The sequence below is a fragment of the Lates calcarifer genome, linkage group LG23, assembly GCF_001640805.2.
Source record: "Lates calcarifer isolate ASB-BC8 linkage group LG23, TLL_Latcal_v3, whole genome shotgun sequence".
Taxonomy (NCBI): domain Eukaryota; kingdom Metazoa; phylum Chordata; class Actinopteri; family Centropomidae; genus Lates; species Lates calcarifer.
Window position 1 is genome coordinate 8,569,901 of NC_066855.1, and position 13,835 is coordinate 8,583,735.

At 40.9% G+C, this 13,835-nt stretch overlaps 2 protein-coding genes across 2 annotated transcripts; one reads left to right on the forward strand and one right to left on the reverse strand.

The window, feature by feature from the left end:
• Window positions 1-1,977: 1,977 nt before the first annotated feature.
• Window positions 1,978-6,284, forward strand: aldoab (aldolase a, fructose-bisphosphate, b). Its single transcript, XM_018678349.2, has 7 exons — window positions 1,978-2,129; window positions 3,333-3,451; window positions 3,741-4,007; window positions 4,108-4,268; window positions 5,126-5,384; window positions 5,470-5,669; window positions 5,826-6,284. The coding sequence occupies exons 2-7, from the start codon at window positions 3,340-3,342 to the stop codon at window positions 5,916-5,918; spliced, it is 1,092 nt and encodes a 363-aa protein (XP_018533865.1). The 5' UTR covers window positions 1,978-2,129; window positions 3,333-3,339; the 3' UTR covers window positions 5,919-6,284.
• zgc:123217 (uncharacterized protein LOC641414 homolog) lies at window positions 5,934-12,460 on the reverse strand. The gene is made up of 6 exons (XM_018678350.2): window positions 12,203-12,460; window positions 10,793-10,807; window positions 10,465-10,624; window positions 8,298-8,566; window positions 7,790-7,938; window positions 5,934-7,222 (listed from the first exon to the last, which is right to left on the reverse strand). The coding sequence occupies exons 1-6, from the start codon at window positions 12,255-12,257 to the stop codon at window positions 6,878-6,880; spliced, it is 993 nt and encodes a 330-aa protein (XP_018533866.1). The 5' UTR covers window positions 12,258-12,460; the 3' UTR covers window positions 5,934-6,877.
• Between the last annotated feature and the right edge of the window lie 1,375 nt (window positions 12,461-13,835).

Here is a 13,835-nt window from a genome sequence, read left to right on the forward strand (position 1 = left end):
TGATTGCATAGAGCATAGGCATTGTTTAATTCTGATTAAATCCCTCAAGAAATGTTAAGTAGAAGGAGGTCATTTACAACTTAGTTTCAGAGCAACCGGATTACACTACCCAGAATAATATAGTTGGATCTGAGTCTCAATTATAAGTAAGGCTGATAAATAATGAATGAAATAATAAATAACAAAATAAAACCTTATCCCTAACAGCAGCTCTTCTTGGTTGATGTAGCATTAAATAATTTCTTTGCTGACAAAAAAGGAAATAGATGTTAGACACTGGTGTGAGGCAGTTTTATTCAGACCATAAAAATGCCTTAAATCACTTTCAAGTCCAAGACTGTATCCACAACAGGAAGGAGATTTAGACTTTGCAGTTACAAATTGCATACTTTTCTTGAGACATTTAAGTGGTGCTCTTTTCTTAACGGTGAGAGAACTATTTGTATCTCCTGAGATCAGTTATGGAGAAAGTACAATTCTATATTTTGTGAACACATCTCAATTAATTATCTAGTTCAAATTTACCATCTGTGACATACACCAAAACCATTCTTCAGACAAGATGCGGAAGACTTCTAAAAATAAAAAGGTCCATTTCTCCTTTTGCTTGACTTCCTCTACACTATCTTATCCCATCTGTGAGTTGGTCTTTATAAGACGTTTCCACAATGAGTTGGTAGAATAGCTTTAGGTCTATCGTTGGCTGATTGTATATAATTTTTCAATGGGAAAATCATTGTAGATCCTGGGTGTATCAGCTGTGAATGTGAAATCATCGTGTTTATGTCTTACGACTTTTTAAATTATGGCGCAATAGGTATTTGTTTAAGGAAACAAAAATCAGCTGAATGGATACAGATTTTATACAGTTACAGTTGCAAATAGTAAGAGTGGTCTGTCTTATCCAAAGCTCTCTGCTCTCTTGCTTTGTGAGAGGAAAAAAAACCCCTCGTAATTCAGAATTTCATGCATCACGACTTCTTTTTTTTTTTTTTTTAAACAATGATTTTTTTTTTTTAACCCTGCCTGCCGGATAGATGATAAACCAAGTAACCCCACACTTTTTGTGTCAACTCTACCCACTGAGTCACTCAGCCCACAGCCTCTGTTCAGGAAGTCAGCCTCCTTTCCTGCTTATTAGTGATTAAGTGGTTCCTACTATTGTCTGCCCAACCGAATACCAGACACTCTGACCATTTCCAGCGGTGCTTTTACATGACCTATCCGAGTATAGAAATTAAACACGCATAAGATGTTGTACAACTCAACTATGCGCATGTGCAATCTTTGCAGAGCTGGCCACTAAACGAAGGCAATCGAGAAAGGTCACAAAAAGGTCAAGGATCAGCGCTCTGTGTTGCTGTGTCTGGATTGAATTTCTACGGGCAGGTTAGCAATGTTGTCACATGCTCTCCAAGCCTCTGTGTGAGTGTGTGAGTGTGTGTGCGTGTGTGCGCACAAGAGTGTGAGTGTTACATGCTGCATATACCTCAAAGTTATCTTCCACCACGTACCCTTTCAAATGACCTTTGGGTGCTAAGATGCTCTTCTCAGTTGAGGCAGCAAAACTAGGTGCATTTGAATAATGTATGAAATCTGTATTTATTCATTATAAAATACAGTTCCTCAGTGCCTTAAACTAGGTTAAACAGGGAGCAGCAGTGTCCTTGGAGGATGTATAAGTTTGTTTAAGGGTGTAGGAAACGCTGACACAGATAAGACTAGTTCACTCTTTCTAAATGTCATTCTTTATCAAATATCTCTGGGCGATAATCTCTACCTGCTTTTTTGTGCTATATCTTCTTACAACATATTTATTTGTCTTTCCCCTATACATCTCACCCTACAGTAACTGTCCCTCATTCTGTCGCTTCCTCTGCCATTCACAGAGACACTCTTTGCCCTTTCACTGGCCGCTCACCGCCATGTTACTCCAGCCCCAGTCTCTCTGAATGTCACGGGCCATCTCTGGTTGCGTCCTGTTCTTTTTATAGCCGGGCAGCTGAAATGTGAGGGGTCACAATGGGAGGATAAATACAAGGGCCAGCAGGCTGGAGGGGTGTCGCAGACGAAGGCCGGATCTTCTTCCTCTCCTCTCTCTTCTCTCAGCTCTCCTCCTAAACTCAAAGGTAAATTAAGGGCAGAAAATTACAACTGTGAGATGAATGCATTGCTTAGTCTTTCACACATGCTAGGGATGTGACGTTTCATCTCTTTGTTCCGCGGGCAAATTTGTGGTTACTGTGACAGCTTGAGTAAATGAGTGTTACATTTAACCTAGATGCATATGTCTTCTTACTCTGACACATCACTGACACACTAAAACAGACTTAAATATCACTGTGTTTTCCAAAAACACATTAACTATTCTCTAATGAATTGCTTCACTTGCACTCTAGTCCACGCATTTATAGTTCTCCTGCAGTATTTTGTATGACATGTAGCACTGTTACACAAATTCATCTTCAGTGCATTGCTGCTTGTTGCTGTGCTCTCCTTTATGTGGTGCAAAGTTTCCACTGCATTGTGGTCAGCACCAGCTCACTACTAACACCTGCGCTCTTGCTCTTATTTAAAAATCTAAAGCTAAATCAGTCCAGGTTATATAAGTATTAAGCTTCCTGTAGACTACATGACTTCCGAACAATTCTGTCTTCTTGCTGGTAGTGCTTTCATTGCAGTAGTGTGTAATGTGTATATTTAGTCCAGCCTATTGATAGTGGAGGCACAGACAGGGGAGAGAGGGCAGGGGTGTGAGGAGGTGTGTGACAGAAGAGCAGGGGATGAGGAATGAGGAGGGAAGGGGCAGCAAAGGGGAACAGAAAGGTCAGGGATAAGAGGCTAGAAAATGGAATAGGTCAACCACATGCTTGTCATGATTTCTCAAGGGTGGGCAGATACGTGGAGGGTGGGGCATGGTGTGGGGGTGGTGGAGGGCTCGCTGACACTGGATCCCTTGTGCTGCTGCATATTGTGCCTGGGGAATAGTGTGTAAACCCAGCACATAAAGTGCCTGATGTTAATTCAGGGGCTACAGCTGCAGCAACTGCAACCACACAGTCAGTGGTACAAGCTAGTTTGATCTCTTTAACAACAGACAGACAACCATTTAGTCAGGCTCCAGTTTCACCACTTCTTTCACAGTCACCCTATCTTGGTGGTCTGACTTACTTTCATCAATCTGTTTCCCATGCATTCTCAAAATGAACCACAGCCTCTGCAGTTAGAACTCTGTTGAACTTTTACCCTTTTTACCCTAATTTAAACCTTTTGTCTTGCTTATTAGCTTTCCTCATTATCTCATCTTTCATCTTTCTTCTCCTCCTAACCAGAGTCAGGATGCCTCACGCATACCCCTTCCTCACTCCTGAGCAGAAGAAGGAGCTCAGCGATATTGCTCAGAGGATTGTCGCTCCCGGCAAGGGAATCCTCGCCGCAGACGAGTCCACCGGTAAAGAATTTCAAGAAAATTTGCTTTTCATAGTTTAAAAGGAAGTTCTGATATGTTTATGGAACAACAGAGTTGGCATGAATACCATTAGATGAGAAAGTTATTCATAAACTAAGTGAAATGATCAGGAACACAGTTATATTGTGACTGGCTGGCCTGAATATAAAGTATGATCAGTAAATAAAGAACTAAACTGGAAATAGTCTGCAAACATCTGCAAATACACACGCCAACACACCAGTGCAGTTCACAAACTGACCTAGTTTTCACCTTTCTCTGCAACCTTCAGGCAGCGTGGCCAAGCGCTTCCAGAGCATCAATGCTGAGAACACTGAGGAGAACAGGAGGCTGTACCGCCAGCTCCTCTTCACTGCTGACGACCGCATCAACCCTTGCATTGGTGGCGTCATTCTCTTCCACGAGACCATGTACCAGAAGACTGACGATGGCAAGACCTTCCCCCAGTACCTCAAAAACAGAGGCATGGTGGTGGGCATCAAGGTCGACAAAGGTGTTGTCCCCCTGGCCGGGACCAACGGCGAGACAACCACCCAGGGTGAGCCAAGAACAGATTAAGATACAAAGAAAAAAGTGCATCAGTATCTTGTGGTATCTCTGACTAAACGTATCCAGTGTGTCTTCTCCCTCTTTCGCAGGTCTCGATGGACTGTATGAGCGCTGCGCCCAGTACAAGAAGGATGGTGCTGACTTTGCCAAGTGGCGCTGTGTGCTGAAGATCACCCCTACCACTCCCTCAAAACTGGCCATCCTGGAGAATGCCAACGTCCTGGCTCGCTATGCCAGCATCTGCCAGATGGTAAGACACAAGGGATGGCTTCTGAAATCATTGTGGAGTCTAATTCTCCTCATAATAATTAAGCTTCATAGCAAAGACAGATCTGTGTACAGAAGATCATTTCTGCCAATGTGATGAAAAAAAATATGAGAAACTTCCTGAAATAATGACTAAGCTTCTAACTCAAAATAAAACAATATGTTTCTTATTACTTTGAAAAGGTTTCTTATTATTTTTGAGATACTAAGTCATTATCTTGAAAATTTATGATTAATAACTGGATGTTTTTTTATTTCCATTGGCAGAAATAGGCATCAATAGATCTATATATGCAAGTATGAGTAGAAAAACTACCCTAACAGTTTCAAGGTTTGCCTCAGCCTATATTTCAAACACAGTAATATCCATTCACATACCTACCAGAAGCTGTGTCACTGTCTATTACATTTTACACTGACTGTATCATAATCAAAGCAGCATCTGTGCCAGTTTTTTGCTTTGCATGACATGGATTTAAATCTTCTTGTGTCACTTACTTCCCACATGGGTTTTTGGACGGAACAAATATAATGAACTTTCTGCACTCATTTTGGCGTAGCATCAATATTTTGCAGACAACAACACCCATTCATTGTGGAATTCCATCATGCCTCTTAAAGGAATCATATTACAGTTATCTATTTCTACTTGTGTTGAGAGATGAAGGAGTAGAATTGTACTCCTTAAAATCTGTACCCAGTTTACGAACAGCTGAAATACTAAAGAACTAATAAATAACATAAGCAGTATGTACCTTCTGCAGTTCTTTCCTCCTTGCTTTCACAGCTGTCTGTATTTGTCTGTATTGTCATTTTAACGTTGGTCCCTGCCTTCCTCAGCACGGCATCGTCCCCATCGTTGAGCCTGAGATTCTTCCTGATGGTGACCACGACCTGAAACGCTGCCAGTACATCACTGAGAAGGTCCTGGCCGCTGTTTACAAGGCCTTGTCCGACCACCACGTCTACCTGGAGGGCACCCTGCTCAAGCCCAACATGGTTACAGCCGGGCACTCCTGCTCACACAAGTACAGCAACCAGGAGATCGCCATGGCAACTGTTACCGCCCTGCGCCGCACTGTACCCCCTGCAGTCCCTGGTAAGCTTGAAACTTCTGCAAATGTCATGACATTCACTCAGATTAATAGAATGGTTTGCTTAACTTGCATTATCTTTCTGTGCAGGCATTACCTTCCTCTCTGGTGGCCAGAGTGAGGAGGAAGCCTCTGTCAACCTGAATGCCATGAACCAGTGCCCTCTGCACAGGCCCTGGGCCCTGACCTTCTCATACGGCCGTGCCCTGCAGGCCTCTGCCCTCAAAGCCTGGGGTGGCAAGAAGGAGAATGGAAAGGCATGCCAGGAAGAGTTTATTAAGAGAGCTCTGGTATGTATGAATATGATTTTTTTTTTTTAAGTTAATATAAAAGTATAAAAGTATGTGTAGACTTTTGATTAGAGAACTGTATGGATTGTTAGCAGTCTGTTAAACTTCAGTACTGTATTGTGCTTTCAATAATACTGTCCTCTTTGCCTCTTACAGGCTAACAGCCTGGCCTGCCAGGGTAAATATGTTTCCACTGGAAGCAGCGCTGCAGGTGGAGAGTCACTGTTCGTGGCTAACCATGCGTATTAAGCAGGGACTCTCACCGTTTCCCTTTCCACCTTCTTCCCACATTTATTGCATCACCACGGAAAAGGCCACGTCTTCTTAGACCCTGCCTGTGAAACTGTCTCTCCACTATTCAGCAATTTTACAGCATCTTGGTAGAAAGCAAAAGATGGAAAAAAAAAAAAAAAAACTTTTCTTTGAGTTGTTGCTGTAGCTAGGAGATTCCAAAAAAATGTTCTGCCTCCATTCCCTTACCTTTTATTTGTAAACACCTTTTTTCAGGTGAAGATTCCCACACTGTTTTTACACAACTTGTAAGATTCTTTCCTTGATTCCAGCAAGTGCAGTATATAATTGATACTGGTACCATGGAATAAAACCTTTACCCTAGCATGTTGCTTTACATCCTTTTTGAGGAATTACACAACATAAATGTCACAAACCTGGTGCCACTGTTGCCCAATAATATTACACCCCCACACATACACAAATACACACACACACATCCTGGAAATATATGTGTAAGCATGTTTACTGCTATTTTAAAATGCTCTTTAAATAACCAAGGTAACAACAAGTGATTGTCAGTAATATCAATACCAGTGGTGCCAAGTTCGTCTGAATTTGTTTATTTTCTTTAATTTTTAAAGAAGAAGAAACTTAAAGAGTCTTTTATTTCCATTGTGACTGGATGAACAAAACACATCTTGTTTTATTATTAGTTTTCATATCAAGTGCATTGCCTGGTATTTCAGAGAGGCTCTGTGTGTTAAATTAATTTTGTTTTACATCATAATTTTAAAACGTTTTTTGAAAAGTTTTTTAAAAAACACAAAATATCCAGTTTCAACAGAGACAAACATTGTCTAGTGTAGTGACACTTTAATCATATGCAAACTCAACTACAACTGTGATAGTGTTATAGGATCTGAAATCAGACAAATACAATAGAAAAAGTTGAAAAGCTGTTTTGCAAAACTGTGCTATAGAGCACAGAACATGTGCTGCAGGAACACTGTCACTGAGATGACAGTGAATGCAAGCTCAGTTGCAAAGAGTGATGCTGTGGAGGACGGAGCTGGTGTGGTTGAGTTTCCAGAGTATGTCCTGCACATGAAGCTGCTGTCTTGGTCGGTGCCGGTGGAGGTGAATGTGACAAAGCTGACATTGGTCCCTGCCACTTGATCTGTGATCCATTGCTGGTACTGAGACACTCGGGCGTAGACCTCGGGGAATTCAGCCAGGGCACAAGGTATCCCAAAACTGGTTATGCCGGCCTGGATCCATACTGAGCCTTGTTGGCACTGCAAAGGTCCACCAGAGTCCCCCTAAGGTGGGAGGCAGGTGGAACGCAACACTTAACTGACAGTCCTGGTAGCATGTACAGAGTAAGACTGGAGCAGCCTAGCCCAGCACATTCTCACTGACAGTGGCATTTGTGAGTGTATAGGAGTGGCAGTTTTCTCAAACTTTCAGTTTTACTTTAAATCATCATCAGTTATTGTACATACACACAGTATGTGTGTGTTATTGTATAAGCAGCAGATATAAATCTTCCTTGAACAGTGGTTTGAAAGAACTGTGGTTGTTTGCAGAACCTTGTGAGCATTGTTTGTGTTATTGCTGTTCAATCTCACACGCTGTGGAGGTCTGTGACATCATCAGCACCATTTCTGCACCTGAGCAATCAGATGGCACACCTGGTGTTAATCAGCTGTTGCCACCTGTGCCTGCTCCTGATGATGGAAGTCAAACTGAAAGCTTGAAAAATCCACCATGCCTCTTGGGAGTAACTTCACTCGGAGTACATTCTAATATCAAGTAAGGAAAAAAAACGTCTGAAATACTTAGTCCCTCCACCTCAGATATTCACAGCAGTGGGTTATCATTTTAACCTGACATGTTCCTTTGTTCTCTTGCCCGGCACAGATCATGTTGTCGGTGATGTTTGCTTCAGAAGCTGGGAGGTAATTGCAGCTGCATTGCTTGTTTCCAATAACAGGAATCTGAACCTCCTGAAGTCTGTCGAAAGCTTGCAAAGGCTCTGCAGGAGCGAGAGAATATGGAAACGGTCAGTCATCCTCCGGTTGCAGTAATCCCAAAGTACTATTTCTCAACAGGTCTGTGTCTTGGAAACTTAAATGATGACAAGTAACTGATTTGTGTGTTAATGTGACTGTGCACTATGTAACTTGATATGCCATAAATTTGAAAAGACAGGATTGGGTGGAGGATTAGCTGTGAAGAAAGCCTTAATTTAAAAACTCAGATTAAACCCAACAACTTTTAAATGACATTTAATAAAAACTAAAACTAGGACTGAAACAGAGCTGTGATTCAGGCCAGAGATGTGGTGTGAATGCTTACTCTGCACCCAGCTATACAATCTGAAAGGATACTCACTGTCCTTTCCAAGTCTGCCCCAGCCTGTGGCCCAGCAGGGGGTGGAGTTGAAGAACTGACTGGAGTTACTTGCCAGGCAGATAGGTCTGATGTAGTCTGTGAAACTGACAGGGCTACTCAGCTTCATTAGGGCGATGTCATTGTTGAATAATGTGTTGTTGTAGTCAGGATGGATGATGACTTGGGACACGGTGCGGCTCACCTCGTGAACATTCGAGCCGCTTTGAGTCAGTCTTCCAAAGTAGAGAGTCCATGCACTCACAGAGTTTCTGGATTTTAAAAAAGACTCATTCAATTGGTCTAGGTGGAATACAATCTCATACTGCAGGAAACCTCATCCTGCCATCATATTTTGTCTATTATCATTTAAAGATGATTTCATCAAGTAGATACAGTCAGGTAACAAATGGAAGGAGAAACCTGGGGTCACTGAATGGTTTCATGAGGATGAAAATTACATGACTCATATGCTATGGCCTTCACAGTCACTAAATCCTAACCCAAATACACACCTATGGAAAATTTTAGACTGAGGTGTTAAGATGTTTTGACAGCAGGGGGTCCTCCAGCACCATTCTATGACACGTATATGTTGGGTTTTCCTTTCATTTGTCACCCATCTGGCACGTATCAAACATAACATTCTCTGTAAGTCAGACAAACAAAACTGGTGGCTTTACATCTGAGCAAGTGCTGGAATTCAGTTGAACCTCCAGTCAAACCAGAACTAGCCTACAGTCATGTATACTATATAATAACTTAATTTCCCTGAGGGAGTCATCCCAAGGGATCAATAAAGTCTAGTCTAAGTCTAAGTCTAATACAACATATTTGGTTACACAGCTTGCTTACTGACTGCATCTTGTGTGAGACATAGATCATACAGTACAGTAAGTAATTTTTAGACTGCAGCTGTACCGTCTGACTATAAAATGGAGAAGTGCAGCAGTTATTTCAGATAAAGTATTGTTTATATACGTGAGGACGACTACAGAGAAGTGTGGCTGGGTCTTTTATTGGCTAACAAAAATAGGATGCTGTATTTAGAGGTGATGCAGAGTGTATTAATTACACGTTAGGCAACTCACTAACAGGTTGTATCAGTTTTCAAGTTTTAACAAAATTTACTTTTTCTGTTCTAAATTTAAGTTTTACTGCTAAGCAAGCTAACCAACACTGACTAACAGTCTGAGGCTACTACAATATTTTGTTAAGCCAACTGACTGTGGTATTTCTATGGAGACTAGTTGATCTTTCTTCTTGATTTTAGAGAGAATGTAACTAATCTGATGAGTTACTATTCATTCATCCACCAATTAGTCACACCATTTATCCTTTCAGGGTCACAGAGGGACTGGAGCCAATCCCAACTGACACTGGGCAAGAGGCAGTATGCACCATGGACAGGTCTGACAGCTAACTACTCAATACTTTTTTCAATCCAGTGTCCAATGTACTGGACTAATTCATTTTTCCAGTACTTTTGGTTTAAGTGTGGTTTATTGAATCTTATCATTTTATTATCTGTCATTGCTCTAATTTAATTTGTTGACCAATATACTGTTTTTGCAGTTTCACAAATGCATCCAGGAGAGGAAAGACCAATTCCTGTCCATCCATCCATCAGCTATACTGAGGGCTGGAGCCAATCCCAGCTGACATTGGAGGAGAGGTGTGTTTAATTCACAATATAGCTGTGCATCCTCACATATAGTGAAGGCAGATGACAATCAGAATTCCACAATTTATAGACCAAAAGTCTGTTGTTGTGCCAGTCACTTCGAGAGGAGTGAAAATCATTCTGGCTACAGATTCTCCCCCAGTAAAACAGAATGTGTGAATTTCATTACAGAGATTTGTACATATGTGCATCAACCAGGCAAAAGTTACAAACAACCAGTAAAGATCTTGATAAGGCAACAGATGCAGGTGCTCTGCTGTACACTTTTTCTGGACTCTGATCTATTCAGGCTCAGATCCGTCTGTTGTCTGGTTCACACAGGTTCACGTCTTTACTTACTCTTTGGTTCAGAATAGTTTCTATACAGGATCTTTTTGAGGTTGTGAACCTGTGAAGGCTCTGACGACAAATGTAAGCACAAGAAATGAAACCGAGAGATCATGAGGGTTTTATGATTTGTGTTGAATGAGTGTGAGTTTGTCTTACGTTGTGATGCAGTGGGCTGCTGTGAGCACCCACTGGTCATTGATGAGGGTCCCTCCACAGACGTGAGCTGTGCGGTGCATGCTGACCTGCCAGGGCCATGCTCCAGCTGTGGCATTCTCACCACCCACTATCCTTGTGTTCAGAGGTGCCACTCCACAGTCTGACAGAGAATACACAGCTGTAGGTCAGTGCATACAGTGCACAGTCTGATTCATGTGTGGAGCTAAAAATGTTTCTTCTTCTATCTGTGTTGGCTCATAGGGTCATCATCAAAAGCATGTACGTATGTTATGACTGTGTGAAATATCTGACATGTGACTACACTTACCCTGAGCCTTTGACCCTGTAGGAAAGAGAGATGAAAAAGTTACTTAAATCTGTAATCCTCACTGTGTCTTTGTGTGTGTGTGTGTGTGTGTGTGTGTTTCACACACACACACACACACACACACACACACACACACACACACACCTCTTGCCACGGATATGAGTATTGGTAGTGCAGTAGATGTATGTAACTACTGGTTTCAGTCACATTTACGTTTGGCCCCAAGTAGGGATGCACCGATACCACATTTTTTCAATCCAATTACAAATACAAGTACTTGTGAGTAATATGAGTACTTATTAATGCCATTACACTTCATACATTTACTTGAAAACATGTTTTATTTTCTTCAGATATTGTTTCATTCTCTGGCTGTAAGAAATTGGTGTGACTGACATTTGAAGATTCCATTATATATGGCATTACCACAAACAAGATCCAGTTCAATATAGAAAGTATGTTTCACATTTACAAACCACTGTACATTTAGATTAGTTAGATTAGATTCCCTAGAAAGGACCCGTTGTCAGTATTTACCCAAAGGTTCAGGTTTGCAGCTGCAGTACAGTTCTGGTATGTGGCACCATCACAGGTGGATATTTTGCACCTTTTCAGGGAATGCTAGTGAATTTTGAAGGTAAGTTAAGATCACAATGCCCTCTGCCACATATGATGGACTTCAGAAAAAATGTTGGTGGTGAGGAAACAAGAGATTTATCTTAACTGAAAAGACCATTGATAAGATGCTATCTTAGGGTTACTAATGCATTGTTTTTTAATATTTTATGTCACCATGTTTTTAATTCAGATATCTCAAGATTTTTATTTTAAGCTGGTGAATAAATGGTCCACTGATGGTTCTTGGTTGGTTTCCATGTTTCTGTAGATACATGGAACAGGATAAAACCAAAAACATCTTTAGAGCATGTTACCATTAATGTAAAACAAGAACTATTAGTACTGTATATACAGTAATAGTGATACTAAGGGATAGATGTTGCTCTTTAATTTTTAAATTGTGTAACTTCAAACTATAAATATGTTCCTGCAATCCAAGCATCCCAAACCTCTTTACAACAGCTAAAGCCCTTGAAATAGTTACTAGGTAACCACATGACAACAAACCACTCACTGGTTTACAAAAATTAACATAATTACCACACGTGTAAAATGATAGTTGTTTTTAACATTTTCTACTGTGAGTAAAAGAAAAATATCAGACATTTCAACACAATACAATTCAGTATGACACCACCATTAATTACACCTTCAAAAATGACCATGAAGTTGAATCAAAATGTCTTTAATGCTGCTGACAAACACTAAACTTAGGCTTTAAAAGAAATAACTTAATGGTTTGAAGTAGATTATAAAGGTGTAATGAACTGCTAACTCAGTGTAAAAGCTCACCTTGCCCAGTGAGGACTGTACACATGAAGAGTAATAGTATAGTCCTGGTTGTCATACTGCACTGTCACTAACACTTCCTCAGTAAGCAGTCTTTATCTTCAAATGTCTCAAAGCATTCATCTGGACTGTATAAATACTGCAACCACACCCTACTCAAACCTGTTTTCCTTAATACCTCTGGTGCTCACTAACTTAGTATCTAAATTGTTTCCACAACAATCTTCCTGGTACCTATGTATAGTAATCCTTTTGTTGGTTTATTACTGCATGACCTTCAGCTTTCTTTGTTTGATTTGATAAAATAAACATTGTGAAAGTAGAATGAGTTTATGTGTGACTTTTTATTCTAACATAACCAAAGTAGCCAGCCTTTCAAGATTCTGTGTAATGGCGGTTTTTGTGTTGCTTCTGCACTTCCTTTATTTCCCTTCAGTGCCAAGAGGTATATGAGAAGAAAATTCTCTTGTATCTGTGTGGTCAATATGAAGCTACAGTCAGCCACAGGTTAGCCAAGCATAGTACATAAACAGCAGAAAAAAGCTCACCTGGCTCTGACCAAAGGCAATAAAATGCACTTCTCAAATAGTGATGTTAAAGATTCTGCTATCTGGTTTGCAAATTAAGTGACACATTGCTGTCTCACTGTCTATCTGAAGTGAAAGCTTAAGTTCTGTCTATTTTGAAACAAAGCCAGACCTCTGGTTTAAGGTCATGTGAATTGCTTAGCCGAGTTGCTAAGTTTTGTTTTGACTGGGGTATGACAGATGCAGGCCATGGTGAACTTCCCGGAAGGGGAATCTAATCAGTGAGCACCAGTAATGTCATAGATAATGTCAGCATCAAGATCATGAAAACATTTTTCACACCTGCTGAGTTATTTCCATCAGCTGATGCATCCTCCCCCACCTCCCTCCTCTTCTCCTCAAGTGCACTCAATCTTTAACCTGATGAAAGGAGAAAGAGGAGTGTCAGAAAAACAAAGGTGAGAAAACAAGATGTTCAATCAGAGAGAGAGTGTGCCTGAATGCAGCATGCCAGCCACAAACAAGGAAATGGAACGCATCAATCAATCCATTGCTTTTGTTAGCACCTGAAGCAAAGTAAAACCGAGGAGGAACATGAGAGAAGAAAATTGTCAGGGACAACACTTCAGTCCAGCAACACAGAGACACTGTGTGGTCTCCAAATAAGAAATTAACCCATGTTCACAGACTGATGTGTGTTGAGATCAATTAAAGAGCAAAGTCAAACAGTTTAAACAACTAATCAGGTTAATGAATATTCAAAGGGGGGTGAGACAGACAACACCTTTTCCTTCAAACATCAAGGACTTGATCTGGTTAAAAATTAACTTCAGCTGGAGGGATAGATCATAGCAGGAGCTTGCTGAAAAGACAGAGGGCCTGTACAGAGAGAAAGAAAAAAGAACCATTCTCCTTTTTTTTTTTACCCTTTTTTTCTCCTAAATGCAACACCACACTAACTTTTCCCCGGATAGAAAAGAGTTGTAGTCTCGCCTGAGTGTTTGCCCACATAAGCTCAGTGGGATTACCCTCTCTGTTTGTTCACGGCAACACTGCACCAATGTAAAGTAGCCCCCAAAACCTTGGCTGGAGGCCCTTGTGAATTTTAA

Coding starts and splice junctions, on each gene's coding strand:
- aldoab (XM_018678349.2), top strand. CDS start 3,340: ATGCCTCACGCATACCCCTTCCTCACTCCTGAGCAGAAGAAGGAGCTC. Junction 3,452..3,740: donor CGCCGCAGACGAGTCCACCG/GTAAAGAATTTC, acceptor TGCAACCTTCAG/GCAGCGTGGCCAAGCGCTTC. Junction 4,269..5,125: donor ATGCCAGCATCTGCCAGATG/GTAAGACACAAG, acceptor TGCCTTCCTCAG/CACGGCATCGTCCCCATCGT.
- zgc:123217 (XM_018678350.2), bottom strand. CDS start 12,257: ATGACAACCAGGACTATACTATTACTCTTCATGTGTACAGTCCTCACT. Junction 7,939..8,297: donor GGGCAGACTTGGAAAGGACA/GTGAGTATCCTT, acceptor TCGCTCCTGCAG/AGCCTTTGCAAGCTTTCGAC. Junction 7,223..7,789: donor AGAACAAAGGAACATGTCAG/GTTAAAATGATA, acceptor CTCCCACCTTAG/GGGGACTCTGGTGGACCTTT.